The sequence below is a fragment of the Apteryx mantelli genome, chromosome Z, assembly GCF_036417845.1.
Source record: "Apteryx mantelli isolate bAptMan1 chromosome Z, bAptMan1.hap1, whole genome shotgun sequence".
Classification (NCBI taxonomy): domain Eukaryota; kingdom Metazoa; phylum Chordata; class Aves; order Apterygiformes; family Apterygidae; genus Apteryx; species Apteryx mantelli.
In genome coordinates, this window is record NC_090020.1 from 78,362,585 (window position 1) to 78,377,699 (window position 15,115).

At 45.8% G+C, this 15,115-nt stretch overlaps 1 protein-coding gene across 1 annotated transcript in view; it reads right to left on the bottom strand.

The window, feature by feature from the left end:
* The window catches only part of CELF4 (CUGBP Elav-like family member 4), a 694,719-nt gene that overhangs the window by 25,787 nt on the left and 653,817 nt on the right, over positions 1-15,115 (bottom strand). Inside the window, exons 9-11 of the mRNA XM_067316241.1 lie at positions 4,181-4,246; positions 3,849-3,851; positions 2,298-2,378 (exon numbers count right to left, since the gene is read on the bottom strand). Coding sequence (XP_067172342.1) covers positions 2,298-2,378; positions 3,849-3,851; positions 4,181-4,246 — 150 coding nt within the window. The remainder of the gene's footprint in view (positions 1-2,297; positions 2,379-3,848; positions 3,852-4,180; positions 4,247-15,115) is intronic.

The window sequence follows — 15,115 nt, forward strand, 5'->3', positions numbered from 1 at the left end:
GTGGGATGTATGCCTCACTTCTGCAGCAAATACTGAGAGGCTGTAACTTCTTTGCCCTTTCTTCTGCTTCTGCTTGCTATTAAGTCTCCGGCATGCCTGCGTGTAGGGCAGATACGAGTCACAAGCCTGCACCACTTCAGTTTAATGTCTAAGTGTATTTCTGAGTTTCAGAAGCCACATCAGAATGAGTAATACCATACAAATTCAGAATTACCCCCAAATTTTGCCTGGTTGACATGGTCTGAATCAAAACTCCATCTTCAGCTTTGATCATTTTGGATCTGTTCCACCCTATGCAATCCGTCAGCTGCTGACAGCCTCAGCACTCATGTGGAAGTAATGACTAATCTCTACAGGAATGTTGCAGCAGCTGAGTAGCTCTGCGCTTGTTATCCAACCAGGATGCAGGACCTGAGAGTTAGCATTGTTATTAACAATGCGATCATCAGTGTTATTGTTGTGATAGGGCTGGTTCATTAATGAATCAATGTTTGTGCAGATCCTTGCAAACATCTTTTCAGCACTGAGTGTTATTATTATTAGAGTTCCCTCTTGTCATGTTTTCCTGTAAAAGGTTAGAGAGTCTTAAAGGTCTCAACCCTGTGCTGAGATGGAGCATTATGCCTCAGAGATTCTCCCCTCCAGCAAGCAGCAGGGAAAGCCACAGCAGTCAAACGCTACAGGTGAGTGGAGAACATTTGGAAGGGCAACCTACACTGGACCAGTGGTCCATCTTATACATCTGGTCCCCAACCATGCTCAATACCAGCTGCTTGCAGGAAGGAGTGAGGTGATATAAGATAACTTGTCCACTGGGTGACATTTGCCCTCAACCCATAGAGACAGAGCATGTCTTATGAACACAGGGGTCTTTGGGCAGCAGATATTCAAAGCGTGCACAACAGTCATCCGTTGCTTCTGATTGCTCCTGGCCCAACACTATGCTAAGCAATGGTCTGCTCGCCATTTTGTCCTGTGCTTAATCTAGCCCCAGTAAGTAATAAAAAGCAAAGTCCTTCAGCATGGGGGAAACATCTCTGTAATGATATGTTAGGTCTGTGCATCTGTTCTCACAGCAGGGACGTGTACTAGAGCTAATCAGAAGCTGGAAGTTGTGTTCCCCAGGAAATTCTGACATCGGAAAAAAATTAATTCCAAATTAGATCGAAATGCCAACACTCTAATTTTCTCACAAAATGAGATTTCTCCCCCAAAGTAGTTCTAGGCCATCAGAATGTTTTAGTTTGATAGCGTAATCTTGATTCATTTCATTCTGACTGTTACACCATATTAAAATATTAAATATCATTATATATATATAATAACACGTATAACAGAATATATCTGAATTAGTGATCTAATAGAGGATAAAAGTTGAAATGCAATTATTTAAAATGAGGGTCTCCACACTAAGCTGAGACACCTAACTTAAACGTATTGCTTAGGCAAGCAGTCTCCTCTTCTAATCAAAAGAGAGCAACAGACTCCCTAGACGACAGTTGGGAATACCTAAGTGGATTGCCCTCTGAGGATCCCACTTCTCTCCACTGACAGCAAGAGGAACATAAGGGACTAGACTCTTCATTCAGACAAGCCTTTGGGTGCACAACACTAAATAGCATGGATACCTCCCAAAACATTTGCATGCAATAGTAGGAGATTTGCCTTTCCTTACTTTTCATGTCTACAGGACAGTCATCCCCTCCTGTGGACTAGTTAACCCAGGCTCCTCCCATAGTCAGTGTAGAGAAATAGGCAGTTCTACATCATTCATCTTGTCCCAGCATAGACATTGTGCTCTCATTTCTCTCCAGATTATCAAGGGTTAGGCTGAAAGGACTAGATCAGCTGGTAATCTAAATAGCAGGTGTTTGAAATTGCATTACTGGCTTCTAATGAAGGGTCACCAGTGCTTTGTTTCCTATTAAATTCTTTATTGCAATGCAGCTGGATTTTTGATCTGCATTATTGTTGACTGTCCCTAACACAGACCCCCGCTGGACGTTACTGCCTATGTTGCTACTCAGCCTTTCCATGGCCTGTGCACATCAGTATGCTCGCCTCCCTGGGGGCTGCAAAGAAGAGATCAGCAGCGATTCTCCATGAGGATGTTCCCGCAGATTATTGTTAGTGCTGCTGATGCTGTGACACGTACAGAAACTGGAAAGAGACTCAGTAGAACAAGGATTCAAAGCAATGGGGCATTCGATGGCCTCTCTCTAGGCGTATGAGGAAGGGAAGCAGTGAGCTGGGGATGGCATGCTGGGGCTAGAAAGGAGAACAGCCCATTTACTCACCTTCTCTCTGTTGCTGTGGGATCATGGGAGGCGGCTGTGGGAACGCTTGGCTAATCTGGCCATAAGCAGCAGGATAAGCAGCTATAGGGGAAAGAAAGGGAGAGAAGAAAGAAGGACAGATTTCAGCACTGGGAAACAAGGAGCTTTCACACCAAACAATCACACTAAGCTGGAGGTGGGCTGTCCACCTGGATTTTGGCTCTGTAAAGGGAGAGATCTCATATAGCCTGAGATGTGGCAGCAACATCACAGTGGTGCTCTAGGTGGTGCCACTTTGCTGTGAGCACCCACCATCCCTTCAGCTTAGTCAGCAGCAAGACCTGAGTCTACCAACTGGTGTAAATGGGGGACTCCACTGAGATCTCCCCCAGCAGAGACACATACCCATCCCAGATGGTACCACAAACACATTCATTCACTAGCCCAGCATGTTGATGCCGGTGCTTATATCCACTGAGAGGACACATGCACTGTTTCTGTATGTGATCTCTCTTGCACTCTGATTATTTCATATGCTCATAAAAATGGTTCACACATGTATTTCCTCTCTCTCTCTTACTCTAACCTTCATATGCACACACACTACATGTGCAGATTCACCTATATACTCTCAGGTATATATTGTCTTTCACTTATATAGGTACTTTCTCTCTTACACAAACAGTGGAAACAGTGTGCAGCAATTAAACAATTTTCCCCACCTCAGCTCCCCCACCAAGCAGACAAGGGGAGCCACAGATGGTAGATGATGTGCCTTGCTGCTAAAAATACAGAGTACGGGTCACCTGTGAGCCCAGAGAGAGGGGGATAGGGGGCATGTGTGTGCAGAGGGGTTAATTAACAGCTCAAAGGGTTGAGCTGCTTCCCATCTATCAAGCCTCACAAGCAATAAATGACAATAACTAAAACACCAGCAAATGAAGCCCTACATGGAGAATTAAATTAAGTTTCCAGATACAGCACTGACATGAGATAATAGCCATTCCTCAGTGGGAGCCCATGATTGCTCCAGTTACCACGGGAAATAATGACTTTGGGGTGGCAGCTTCCTCACAACATTTGCCATGGACACCTCGCGAGGGGAGGCTGAACACGGCAGGGTCATGGTCTGCACCAGGTCACATTGGCTGGTGTCAGTCCATCAACTGCAAAGGAGCTGCTCGGCATACAGGGTGACATGAGAACGAGCGGAGGCTGACCCTTTAGAAGTCATGTAGAAAGCTGCTGGGGAATGGAGAGTATATCTACGTAGTCCCTTAGCCAGCCTCAGACTAATGAGCTGGGGTACTAGCAGTGATGTAGTAGGGATAGCCCTGGAGCTGGTGGCTTCTCGGGAAGGTTGGACAGCTTCCTCTGGGCTCCTTGCTTTGACAACTGGAGCTCCAGCCTTGCCAGAGCTAGTGAACACTAACGTATCTCACACATGGCCAAACTGCAAAGTGGAGGCACCCTAAAATGTGGTTTGTACAGGCATACCCTGTCAGGCACAGTAGGAGACGCTCTGCAGGGTCTGGCTACCCACCTCCCCGCTCACTGGAAAACTCAGTAGACCTGCTAGAGCAAGTGCCCCACCAAATCAGTGGGGTTACTGGGCTGATTTTCTATTTGTTCACTGTCCTAGGCAGACCTGACCCTGTCCTATCAATGAAGCTGCACCGAGGTACAGGTTAGTGGGATCCTTTCCCTAGAGTTTCCTGAGAGAAGGTTACCCCCTTGGGGAGAGAAGAACTTGGGTGTTTATGTTTGTTTTCATGATGAGTGCCAATTTAATCAGGGACCATGGTGTCCTGGCTTGCCCCTTCCCCCAGCCCCCTCAGGTGTGTTCTTATATTAAAGGCTTTAGAGAAGTGAAAGGTTTATTGGGAGAAAGTGTTAATACTAACGACCTGCGTACTGCTGCACTCCAGCGTAGGCTTGCTGCAAGGGGTCTGCTGCAGTGGGGCTCTGTGCTGTGGAGACAGAAGAGAGAGAAGGAATTAAGGGATTAAAAATAGGATAGACACACTCACTTCCTCTTCCCTCAGTGGTGTGTGGTGTGGGACAGCCGAACCCAGAGACTGAAGGTCACAGAACAGGAGCAGCTCACTTGCCCTACAGACACGACTGCACAGAGCCCCCCATGCCTGCCAGAGGGGCTCTGTCCCCCCAGCTGTGACCTTGTGGCACTTTGGAGCAAAGGCACACAAATGCTAGCAAATATCCTACAGGGATGCTGAATGGGACAGAGCTGCAGGGTCCCTGAAGGGCAGGGGTGAACCACAAGAGGCTTTTCCTCATGGCAGCATCCTTACTTCCCTTGTAGTCAGGACTGCTTGCCTAGGCACGCATGGGTTGTCCTACTGTGCACCTAGGTGGGAGGTGAGCCTCGGTATTTTGGAGTAAAGCCACTGCCAGCATTGAGTGTTCTAGTGAAAAACTGTACTCTCAATAGCACCAGGAAACAGCCCACTCCTCCCAGAAATCCTCAGGTCTGGAAGGGGAGAAGCACTTTGGCAAGAGAGAAATATCTTGGAAAAGAAACCTCTTCCTTTCTTTCCCTACACTCTGCATGCTACCTAAGCATGAGGGTAAAAACTTAACTTTTGTAGTTTGTTGAGATAAGACTTGAGGACTTGCTCTTCTTTTTCCCCCTTCCCCCCCCCCCCATTTTTTTTTTCACCTACAGCATCTGGGAATGGCATAGAGTAGAAAGATGGGATGAGTGTCAAAAAAAAGTCTGGCCTTGGAAAAACAGACAAACCTTGTATCTAAACCCTCAGTCTAAATCTGGGGACAAGTTTAAGTTACGGAGCCCACCTCTGATCATGCAGATTATTGGCACTGTGCTAATCAATTAATCAATCCCAAAGAGCCCTCATCTTAACCCAGGACTGGCACTGTGCTAGGTGCCGTGCAAACTCAGATCTAAGTGACAGCTACAGTCACATGAAACTTTCAGCGAGAGCATGAAACAACAGGTGCACAGTGGGAGGAAGGAGAACAGAACGGACCACTTGCTCCTGCCATCCTGATGTCCCTTTGAAGGACTGCTTTGCTGCGAGGCAGCCTGCCCTGCGGCAGAGGAGAGGCTGCTTGGAGGGAAGGGGAACACCACTTGTCTGCTCCAGAGAGGATGCTGTGATTCTCCGCATAAAGCATGCAGTCCCTTGCTGGCTTCAAAGTGCGCTTTCTCTCTTTACAAGTGCGCCTTTCTCCCCCCTAAAACTGTTTATTTTTGTGAAATTTTGAGTCTAGCTCAAATACAGCCAAAGCTAGTTAAGATTTTTTTCCTTTTTCCCCTTTGGTTGACAGGGAGAGAGAGAAGGGGAGAGAGAGAGAAAGAGAGAAACGTGTTGGATAAGCTCTTTCTTTATCTGCAGCAATAAAATATTTAAAGTAAAGCTTGACTGAACCTCCAGTCCAAATGTCACCTTGGCCCTAATATTTCACTTCTTGTTATGAGCTTAATTTGTATTTATTGGTGCCGCACAGTTCTACATTTATGCAGTCCCTCCGGCTTTGTACTTTTTGGATGATCCCTTAGGGAGCTGCCACTTTCCCCCTCCTTCTCACCTTCTTCCTTTCTACAAGAAGGGAGGTGTGGCTGGAGGCAAGGGCTTGGAGGATATAGAGATGTAGGTCCTCTCGGAAGAAAATCTGGTGCCATTGACCTACTCAAGGAGAGACACTAACTGCATGCCATGGTGCAGAAGAGGTTGGCAACCACGAGTGTTACAGACCCAGGGAAATGGACAGAGTGTTTTACTACAGATGCAACTACCCATTTGAACCTTAATGTCAAAAACTATCAATGATCGTGATGGAAGCTTGCAAGGTTTCCTAGTATACTTATCTCCCAAAATACAAGGAAGAATGGTGAGAAGACCCAACTTGGAGGGGAGAAACCCAGCTATCTAGCTAAGTCTCGGAGAGGCCAATTGATTATGGTGGTCAGTGGATCACAAGGACTTTGAGGATGGGGTAGTCACAGCAAGGAACAAGTGGGATCCTGGGCTTAGGCTGGAAGGTGGTGGTTTGAATTCCTAGCTGACTTTCTGAGAAAAGGTCCCTCAGTGTGTTTGTGAGTGAAATGGGAAAGCACTGCGTTACTATAAGAACTTTCCCCCATTGAAAAGGGATGTGAGGAGAATTCTTTAAAGCCTATGGAGATCAGAGGAAGGCACAGCAGAACCACAAAGCAGTACTGTTAAAGAGTAAATGCTGAAGGAAACTGGAGGAAATGCTTGCAAAATATAAAAATTGTTTCCACTTATTCCTGCCTTCTTGAAGAAGGCAATAATTAAACTCCATTTTTATAACCTCTGCTCGAAACTATTTTCCTCTAAAAACAGACCATTGAGCATAGTGCTCATGAAGAAAAAAAACACAGTTATGGATGGCTGAGTGATAGGTCAGTTCCTGCCCCCATTGGGAGAGTGTATCCTAATAACCTGGACCCCCCAAACTGACCAAGTGCAGTCAGGTGGAAGATAACTCCTGAGGAAGGTGAAAGGACATGTGGCAAAGGGGGCACATCTTTGAAAGATAACCATAGTACTGCTCTCTGAAGTAAACAGGATGATCTACTGTGTCTGAGCCAACGGCACCTGCCCTTCCTTGGTGGTACCCCTGTGTTTACAGAGCTGGAAGAAGTTCTCTTTGCTGCTCAGGAGATGAAGTTGGGTTTTTCAGCATTTTGGTGTTTATGTGTCTGGGAGGGTTAGACATTTTGGACATAGTCAGGGCCATGGCTGTTCATCTCTCCTGCTAGAGTGAGTTCCCTGTTTTCAAAAAAAGGTTTCATTCTTTGCACTCACAGCATTTCCTGGCTTGTTGACATTTTCTCTGCCCTAGGTTAGCCTAGCTGGAGCAGCAGGTCACACCTCTCAGACACTTCAAATCAGTTGTCTAGGAGGGCAGTTTGGGAGAAGAACTGGGCTGTTTGGGGCAAGCAGTCTGGTGCAGAGCACCCAGCTGACATCCTGTGGCTTTATAGCAGTATGGCTGGTGAATGCTTCTTCTGAGGTTTCTATGTGGACACTGCTCAATCTGTAGGCCTTGCAGAAAGGCAGTGTAAAAGCTGAGGCTAGAATCTAGGCATGACCATTCCTCTCTCACACACTGACAATTCGCAATGACTACCTCTTCTTTGATACAGAACAAGTCATTGAGGAGTCCCTATCTGACGGTGGTTCTTTTGCTTTCTTCCTTGCCTTAGCTGCGTATATGCATGGAAATTCCCCGCTCTCCTAGCTATAGCTGAGTCTATGTCCTGACCACAGGGTGCTATGACAACAAAAATCTTCAAATGAGGATCACAGTAGGTAGCTCCTTTCATCACTAAGTCTCAAGAGGCAGATAAACCACCAGCTCCCAATGATTATGATAGCTCATCCCCTTGGGTGCTCTTGGAGAACACGGGTAGTCAGAGAAGCTCTGAGAGAGTACCTCTTCCTCTGGCAGAGTTTGTGCCAATTTGTGGAAATGCGTCATTGGGCTGGTTCCATTTTTAATGATATTCCTTTGAAAATTGGGAATGCTGTCCCTCTGGATGGGTTTCTGACAGAAACCTGCTTTTCTCTGTTATGCTGCCCATGTGACAAGCTCCTTTGCAAGCTGGTGTCAGGAGCCCCAGGGTTTCAGTCAATCTAGTGAAATCTTGGGGCTTCAGAGACTCACCACCACCAACCCTGTGCTGGAACTGCCAGGTTCACTGCTTCTGGGGCTGTGGCTGGTCTTACCTCTGGTTTCTTGGGCCTGAGAATCCAGGCCCTATCTTTCCTGGAGGGAACCAAACACTTATCCTAATTTTGGTTTGGATAAGAAAAAACCTTCCTCAGAATTAAACACCTTTCCCCTGCACCCAGCTTTGGGCTTAGACTTTCATAAATGGATTAAAGCCCAGGGGGACTGACTACTTCTTCAGAACCAGTGTTAGCAGCTCCAGGACCAGTGCATCACCTGGATGAGTTGGATGGTGTCCTGGGGCACATGTTGTCCTTGTGACAGTGCTAGAAACTGAACCAGGCCTCCTGACTCAATGGAGAACCTCTCTCCTTACCCCAGCTGTGGATATCTTGCCTGTCCTTTGAGCCTTATTCTGCTCATTGTAACCAAGCCAATCAGCTCAGGAAGTTTACCCTGAAAACCCTTTTTAACTTTTAAGATTAAATATTAAAACTGGGCAAATGCTTTATTTAAACAGTTGGAACAACAGGCCTCTAAATGCAGCCTTTTTTCCTCCCACACAAAGCTTTTAGAGTTCTTTATTTTCCTGGGCCTTTAGGACTTGTCAGCAAGGGTATTATCTAACTGGGTGTCCCTCTCTTGGGAGACTGTTTTGTGCCCCAGATCACACAGTGAATTTCCTCCTGCCTCACAACATATGCAAGTCAGTGAAAAGACTCTGCCCTGATTTCAGTCATGTTTGAGTCCAACCTGGGAATCACTTAGTCAAAGGTAAAGAAGATGCAAGGTTTTTGTGGTTGGTCTCATACACAGGACTGTATCACTGGCCCAAGCATCCCTGGACACTCTTGAAAAAGAGCAAGGGGAGAGCATCTCTGGGCGGTAGCACCAGACCACACGGGCAGGCAGCAACCCCCCAGCTTGGGGCTCTGTGTTTTATTCATAGTCTCACACCCTACCTTGGTTGTTTGGGAAAGGCAGTCATGGTGGAATACCTGCAGGGATTTTACTTGGGAGCTCTTAAAAACAAAAGCGATGACCTTTGCTCAGCGAAGTACTCAGCTTCCTTAGCTCCAAGAGCGTGTTTACTCAGCAAATAAAGATGTGATTTCAGTATGAAAGGATGTGTCTATGCTGGCCAACACAGACTATGAAGAGACACAGACTCCAGGGCTGGCTGGGGACCCCAGCATGATGCCACGGCAGCTTGGGCATCCATGAGTATGTCTTCATGGTGCTGCTCACAGTGCCAGATGAATTAAACCTAGCGAAGAGCATAACTGCCTGTGCTTCCAGCTGTAGTGTGGATGAAGCCAATGGCTGGTATAGATCCAGAAATCTCAAGACACAGATTACACATCTGAGGAAGCTGTGGTCATGCTGTGTTCAGTAAAGTGACAGCCTGCTTGCATACTAATGACCTTTGTGAAGTTTAGTAAGGGCTCAGATTTAGGAGGGGCTCATGATCCAGAGCCAACCTTCCCCAGGGATTGCTTGTGACTGTATGCTGGAACAAACTACTTGCTAAAATTCAAAGTGGTGGGGAGGCGTGAATTATTTCTGTGTCTTGGCACAAGCGACCATGAGGGAAGGTTGCTTTATTTCTCCATAGGATACACATCTTTTAATATGGTATCCTGTCTATGTGTAACTGAGGCCTCAGACCCCTGTGGCCTTCATGCTCAGCTGAGGTAGTCATGTGACCCTGTCTCTGCCTCCTTTTTTAATAATAGTCATTCTTTCTCCCCATCCAGCTGACATGTCTTCTCTGTTACTGCAAATATTAGCTGAAGTTAGTGTGGCAACAAGTAATGGATCTGATAGCCCTGGAAAATGACAGACTTAATTCAAAGGTGGTATAAACTTTCCGCACTGCGAGCCTTTCTTTTAACTCTTTTCTGAATACCTGGGAATTTTCCAGCATCCTTTTTAAGAGTGTGACCATTGTACTCCAGAAATGGTCATACACCTTACAAAAAAGCCCAGCCAAACATACATACATGCACACACATATAATAATACTACCTCCCTATTCCTGCTACCCATCCTCTCACTGACATTCCCAATAAACAGCGCTCACCTTCATAGACAATATGGGCAGACAGGGCTGCGGACAGACCTCAGCTCCTCTGTGTGCTGTCTGTGCTGGAGTATAAGTTTGCTGTGATCTGGAGCTATACAGCCGAGTAAGGCCTAGTAAGGGCAATGGGTATGTAGGGGATACTAGCTTAGGGACAAGGATATCATAAAGCATCTGTGGGGACACCTGGACCAAAACTAGCATGACTCTAACTTGTAACATCAGCAAAAGACCTTGGATGTGTTAGCAACTATCTGTATAAATGTGCCCATAGATACCACTTGAAATAGCTTTCCTTGTGGTCAGACTCTTGGAGATCTTATGTTCAATATACAGACATTCAAGAGATTAGAAGTGATGTAACGTATACACTGAGGATCAGTTAGTGAAGTGAAAAAACTTCAGAGGCTCCTGAGAGACCAGCAGACAAGTATCAATCGCATCAGACCCGCTGAAGTCAGTTTAGCTTTGCCGCTTTACAGAAGCTGAGGATCTGGCCTTGCCAGGGCAAACTAAAGGTGTACTGTGAAAACAGATGCTAATAGTAACTTCATTCGGCAGCTCAGGGCAAGAGCCTTATCCCTGGACATTGCCTCTATATTAATTTGATAATTTCCATATCTCCATGGGAAAAATCCTGCTTAGATACAATTGTCTCTTTGCAAGATGATCCTGGCCAGGATGCCACAAGGTGACCATGGCAGATAACCTTCCATAAACCTGGAGACATAAAACAAGCCAATGACCTACTGTATGGCCATAAATATAAATTTAACGAAGGCAGCACTTATTCATTAGGCAGAAGTCAAGAAATGACTCCCAAGTCCTTCAAAGAAAGTAGATCCATTAATGTCACTTTCCAAATCCTCTGCCTGATGCCAAAAACCAAGGATGATTTCCCAAGTCAGCATGAAATACCAGTGCTTTAAAATTAACACCAGGAATCTTTCTTACTACTGATATATCTGTAGCCTGAAGTCCAAGTTTTTAAAGGGGCATTCAGCTAGTGTTAGGGCCAGCATTTAGCTTCTGTCAAAGAATAAAAGGATGGAGGTGACAGAACGAAGCACGTTGTTAAAAAATAAATAAAATCAGTTTAAGTGATGTTCTATAAAGAATTCCTCCTGAAACACCGGTAACCCAGCTACAGTGTCTGCAAGTAAGCTGTTATGTGGGTCCCCAGGTGAAAACTGTTATAGGACAGAAGAGCTGGAGTCTGCCGTGGTGCTCAGTGGTGTAAATCTGGAGGAGCTGCACTGAAGTCAGTGGAAGCAGTGAAGAAAAAGGATGATGGTTAGTGCCTGAGCTGGCTCCCACTCTGTCAAAACAGGGGCTTTCTGTTTTCCTTGGTGGGATACGGATTGAGACCCTGTCTACAGTGCAGTGTCACTGTCCCAGCTTGGGGGTAAAAGCAAGCCAAGGAAATGCGCTCTCTGAAATCAGGGGGGCCTGACTCCTCCAAGAGACAAAAGTAGGTTCTGGCACATTTTGGGCTCCTAAGACACCCTGGGATCTCGCTTTGGTGGAAGGAGTCAGCGACCTTTACACCAATATGATATCCCCACCACCCCCTACTTTTTAAGGACTATGCATTTCCTGACAGAGAGGACATGTTTTATTCCATCTATTTTATTTCACTCTCTTTTGCAGCTCTGCTCCCTCTGTGGGTCTACAACTAACTGCTGTCACCTGGATCCGCAGCTTTGTGCTCTGCCCCATCTATTCATTCCTCTCACAGTCCCTGAGGTACTTTATACGTCTCCCAGGAATTGCAGCTTTGCCACAGTAACCTCTGTGAGGGTGGGTAGGGGAGGACAGCTATCAAAGAAAGGCAGCACTAGTCGTTTGGAGTGGGGGAATAAAATAATGATAGTAAAAAAATAAAAGCTGTGTGAAGGCCAGGATTAAAATAAATAAATAAATAACTGAGTGGGAGGGCTCTATTCACCTTCTCCTTAAATCCAATTTAAATCACTCTCTACAGCCCTAATCTATATCCATAATTATATCATTTCGTACAACAAGCTTGCGAGAGGTCTTAAGAAATTTATGTAGATTAAAATTCATGGGTGCCATAGTACAGATTCCATATTATTAAGATTGATTAGGACAGCTGATGCTGTGATTAAAGAAGCCAGCGTTTACTGTTGTAATTAATTAGGTATTCAGACACAACAATAACTGCAATAACAGAAAGAATGTGCTGATCCGGCAGAAAACGACCGATCCTGTGTTTTATAGTCTCATTTTGCCATACAGGGGCTGGACACCACACAGTCAAAGACATGTTGTCCTATTGTCTCTTCCCATACATATCAAGGGAGCCATGAAGTCCAGGACATTTGTGTCCCCTGCTCCTTCCTGTGGGTGGGAGAAGCCCTTTTGTAGCATCCCCAGGTAGTTTTGATGCTTGTTTGGAACAATAAACGGGCCTACAATTAAATTCATATAGCTCATTCCTGGAATCAGGATTATCTTTATTATTTTATTAATAACTCTGCCTTTGAGCCCATCCCTAATCAGGGCCCTGCTGAGATGGGTGCTGTGCAAATGCACAATAGGAGACATGTCTGGCCATGAAGAGTTTCCACTGGACAGAGTGAGAAAGACATGGAAGAATCAGAAATGCAGAGAGGTGCAGGTGGTTGGCCAAGGTGACATACTAATTCAACAGCAGAGCCAGGACCACACTTCCCTCCCTTTGCCTGAGCCTGTAAACACATAAATCAGGGTGAGGTTTTAAAAGCTATTAAGGTGTTTAACTCTGTATTTTCGGGGCGCTTAGCTTAAGTCACCTTTGAAAATAAAACTCAAGGTCTTAACTCACTAAGGTGCCTCTGAAAACACTAGCACAATGCCTGCTTTGTATTTACACCTTCTTCCAGATCAGAGGAGAAAATATTTTGGCTTTGGAAAGGCTCCCACAACTGCCTTAAGCAACCTCATTCATTATGGCTGCTGCATGATCGTTGGAAGTACAGGGCATCATTAAAGTAGCTTAGACTACAATTGAAGATGGCAACTAGTTATTATATTTTTAATGAGTGCATTCCTTCACTTATTTATTTTACCAGTAAAGCGTGGTTTATGGCACATGGCAGATTGTTACAAATGGGTCAAATAAATGCTTCCCAGTCATAATGATGTTTTAGGTGCTCACTGTTGCATTTTTGGAACTGCTGATATAGAATATGAAAGGGAAAGTGCTCACCCAGGGATTTAGGGTGGACAAACACAATGAAGCCAAAGTTTTCCGGTAGCAAGTAAGTTAGCCTTGGGGCCTCTGAGCCAGGAAGATTTCTAAGGCATTGTGTATAACTGGACTGAATGCTTTGGGGCTTGGTTTTCCTCCTAGATCTTCTACTGATGCAAGGAGGCCACTTTTTTTTTCTGTTCTTCTGATTCACCTCCTCTCTAAGCTCCTCTTATCTGACATCTTTCAGGATGCCCAATGCCACTCGCTGCTATCTATGCCTATGCCCCTTGATGGTATCTATCATGATCAGGACTGATCCTGGGACCGACTGGTCCAGAACAGTCATGGGCCCATCCACAGTGCTGTGAGCTAATTGACAAGGTAATAGACAAGGCTGTCGTATTAGCATTCCAGCAACTCCTCCCCTACAAAATTAGCTTGGGTAATGATAATAATTACAGATGGAGTTTGAATCCTGTCTCTGCTGGCAATGGGTGAAATTGATTCCTGCCTGATAGCTCTTTGTTGATGCAGGGAAAATGAATTGATGGTCTCGGTTCATTTCCTAAGACACGAGTTTCTATAGCACAAGAATTCACCCATGGGGGACACCTTTGCTGTAAGTCTCAGTGGCGGCTTGGAAACATGTGGCCATCAAGGCCTGGCTGCCCATTCATACTGACAGCTAGTCCTCCCTAGAGAGGGCTGGACCTCAAAGTAGGGTACAAAGTGGAAGTTTGCTGTCTTTTAGCCCAGGCATACCCTTTCTGTAACCTGTAACCAGGGACTTCTGAGGTTTATACATGCAAGGAATTATAAAGCTATTCCTGGCAGTGGTGGGCAGCCAGAAACAGTACCACTGTGTCTGCCTGAGAACAGTGAATGAGACAACACGTTTAAAGGGATCATGAACAACAAATGAAATTCTTCTTTTTTTTTCAGTAACCTAAGCCCAGGCTAAATGCACTGAAGAAACCGATGTGCTGGAAAGCACTCCCCATCCAAGGCTCCATGAAGCTGTCAAACCACCTCATCCATTCCTGGCTCTGGTCAAGCTGGACATCCCCTAGTCCATGAGGAAGAAGCTTGTTTGGAGGTTGCTGGACACTGTGGGGTCTATTTCTAATTCCTTCCGTGGGCACATCAATGGCAGAAGACCACAGAGCAGCGTTCCCTGGTTTCTGGATGCTGAGGGTGTGTTCTGCTCTGTCTCCCCTTCTGGTTCCCTCATTTTGAGTCCCTGATCCTATGACATCCACTCCTGTCTCTCTCTTTCATTTTCTGCCCCTGGTGCTCCCAGTTTTCTGACCTCTCCCTTCTCCTTCTCTTCCCAGGAGAGCCATTATTTTTGCAGCAAGCCCTTTGGCCAGTCCCTCCTGATGGAATCCAGTAAGGACAGGACCTGTTACTGGAAAGCAGAGGGCTAATGGCGTGAGACACAACAGAAACCAGTGCAGAAGGTAGCCACTCTTTTCATATGCCATAAACTGTTACAAGAGAGGCATGATTTCTTGGTGGCTAGGAAGCTTTGGCAGAAGAGTGCAATCTCCATTACTATTGCTCACATGGAAATGGCAAGTGCTCTTGTGCTGCTGCAAAGTGGTTCACAAGACCATGGCACAACAGATTATGCTCCTTGTCCCCACTATATGCTGTGACATATTGTCATGTTCAATAGTGCTACAAGCTGGAAGGCTAAATGGCAGACATTAATAAACCAAAAGGCCAGTCACTAAAGGGGCTCAGAGTAGTGGGAGGGGAAATATTTGTTCAGTTGTGTTTCTGTCTCTGCCAAGAAATGCAACGCGAGGCGTTATGTGCTGGCCAGGCCAGGAGAGGGTGAGAGCATGGCTTACGAACAGTATGTCTGCCAGG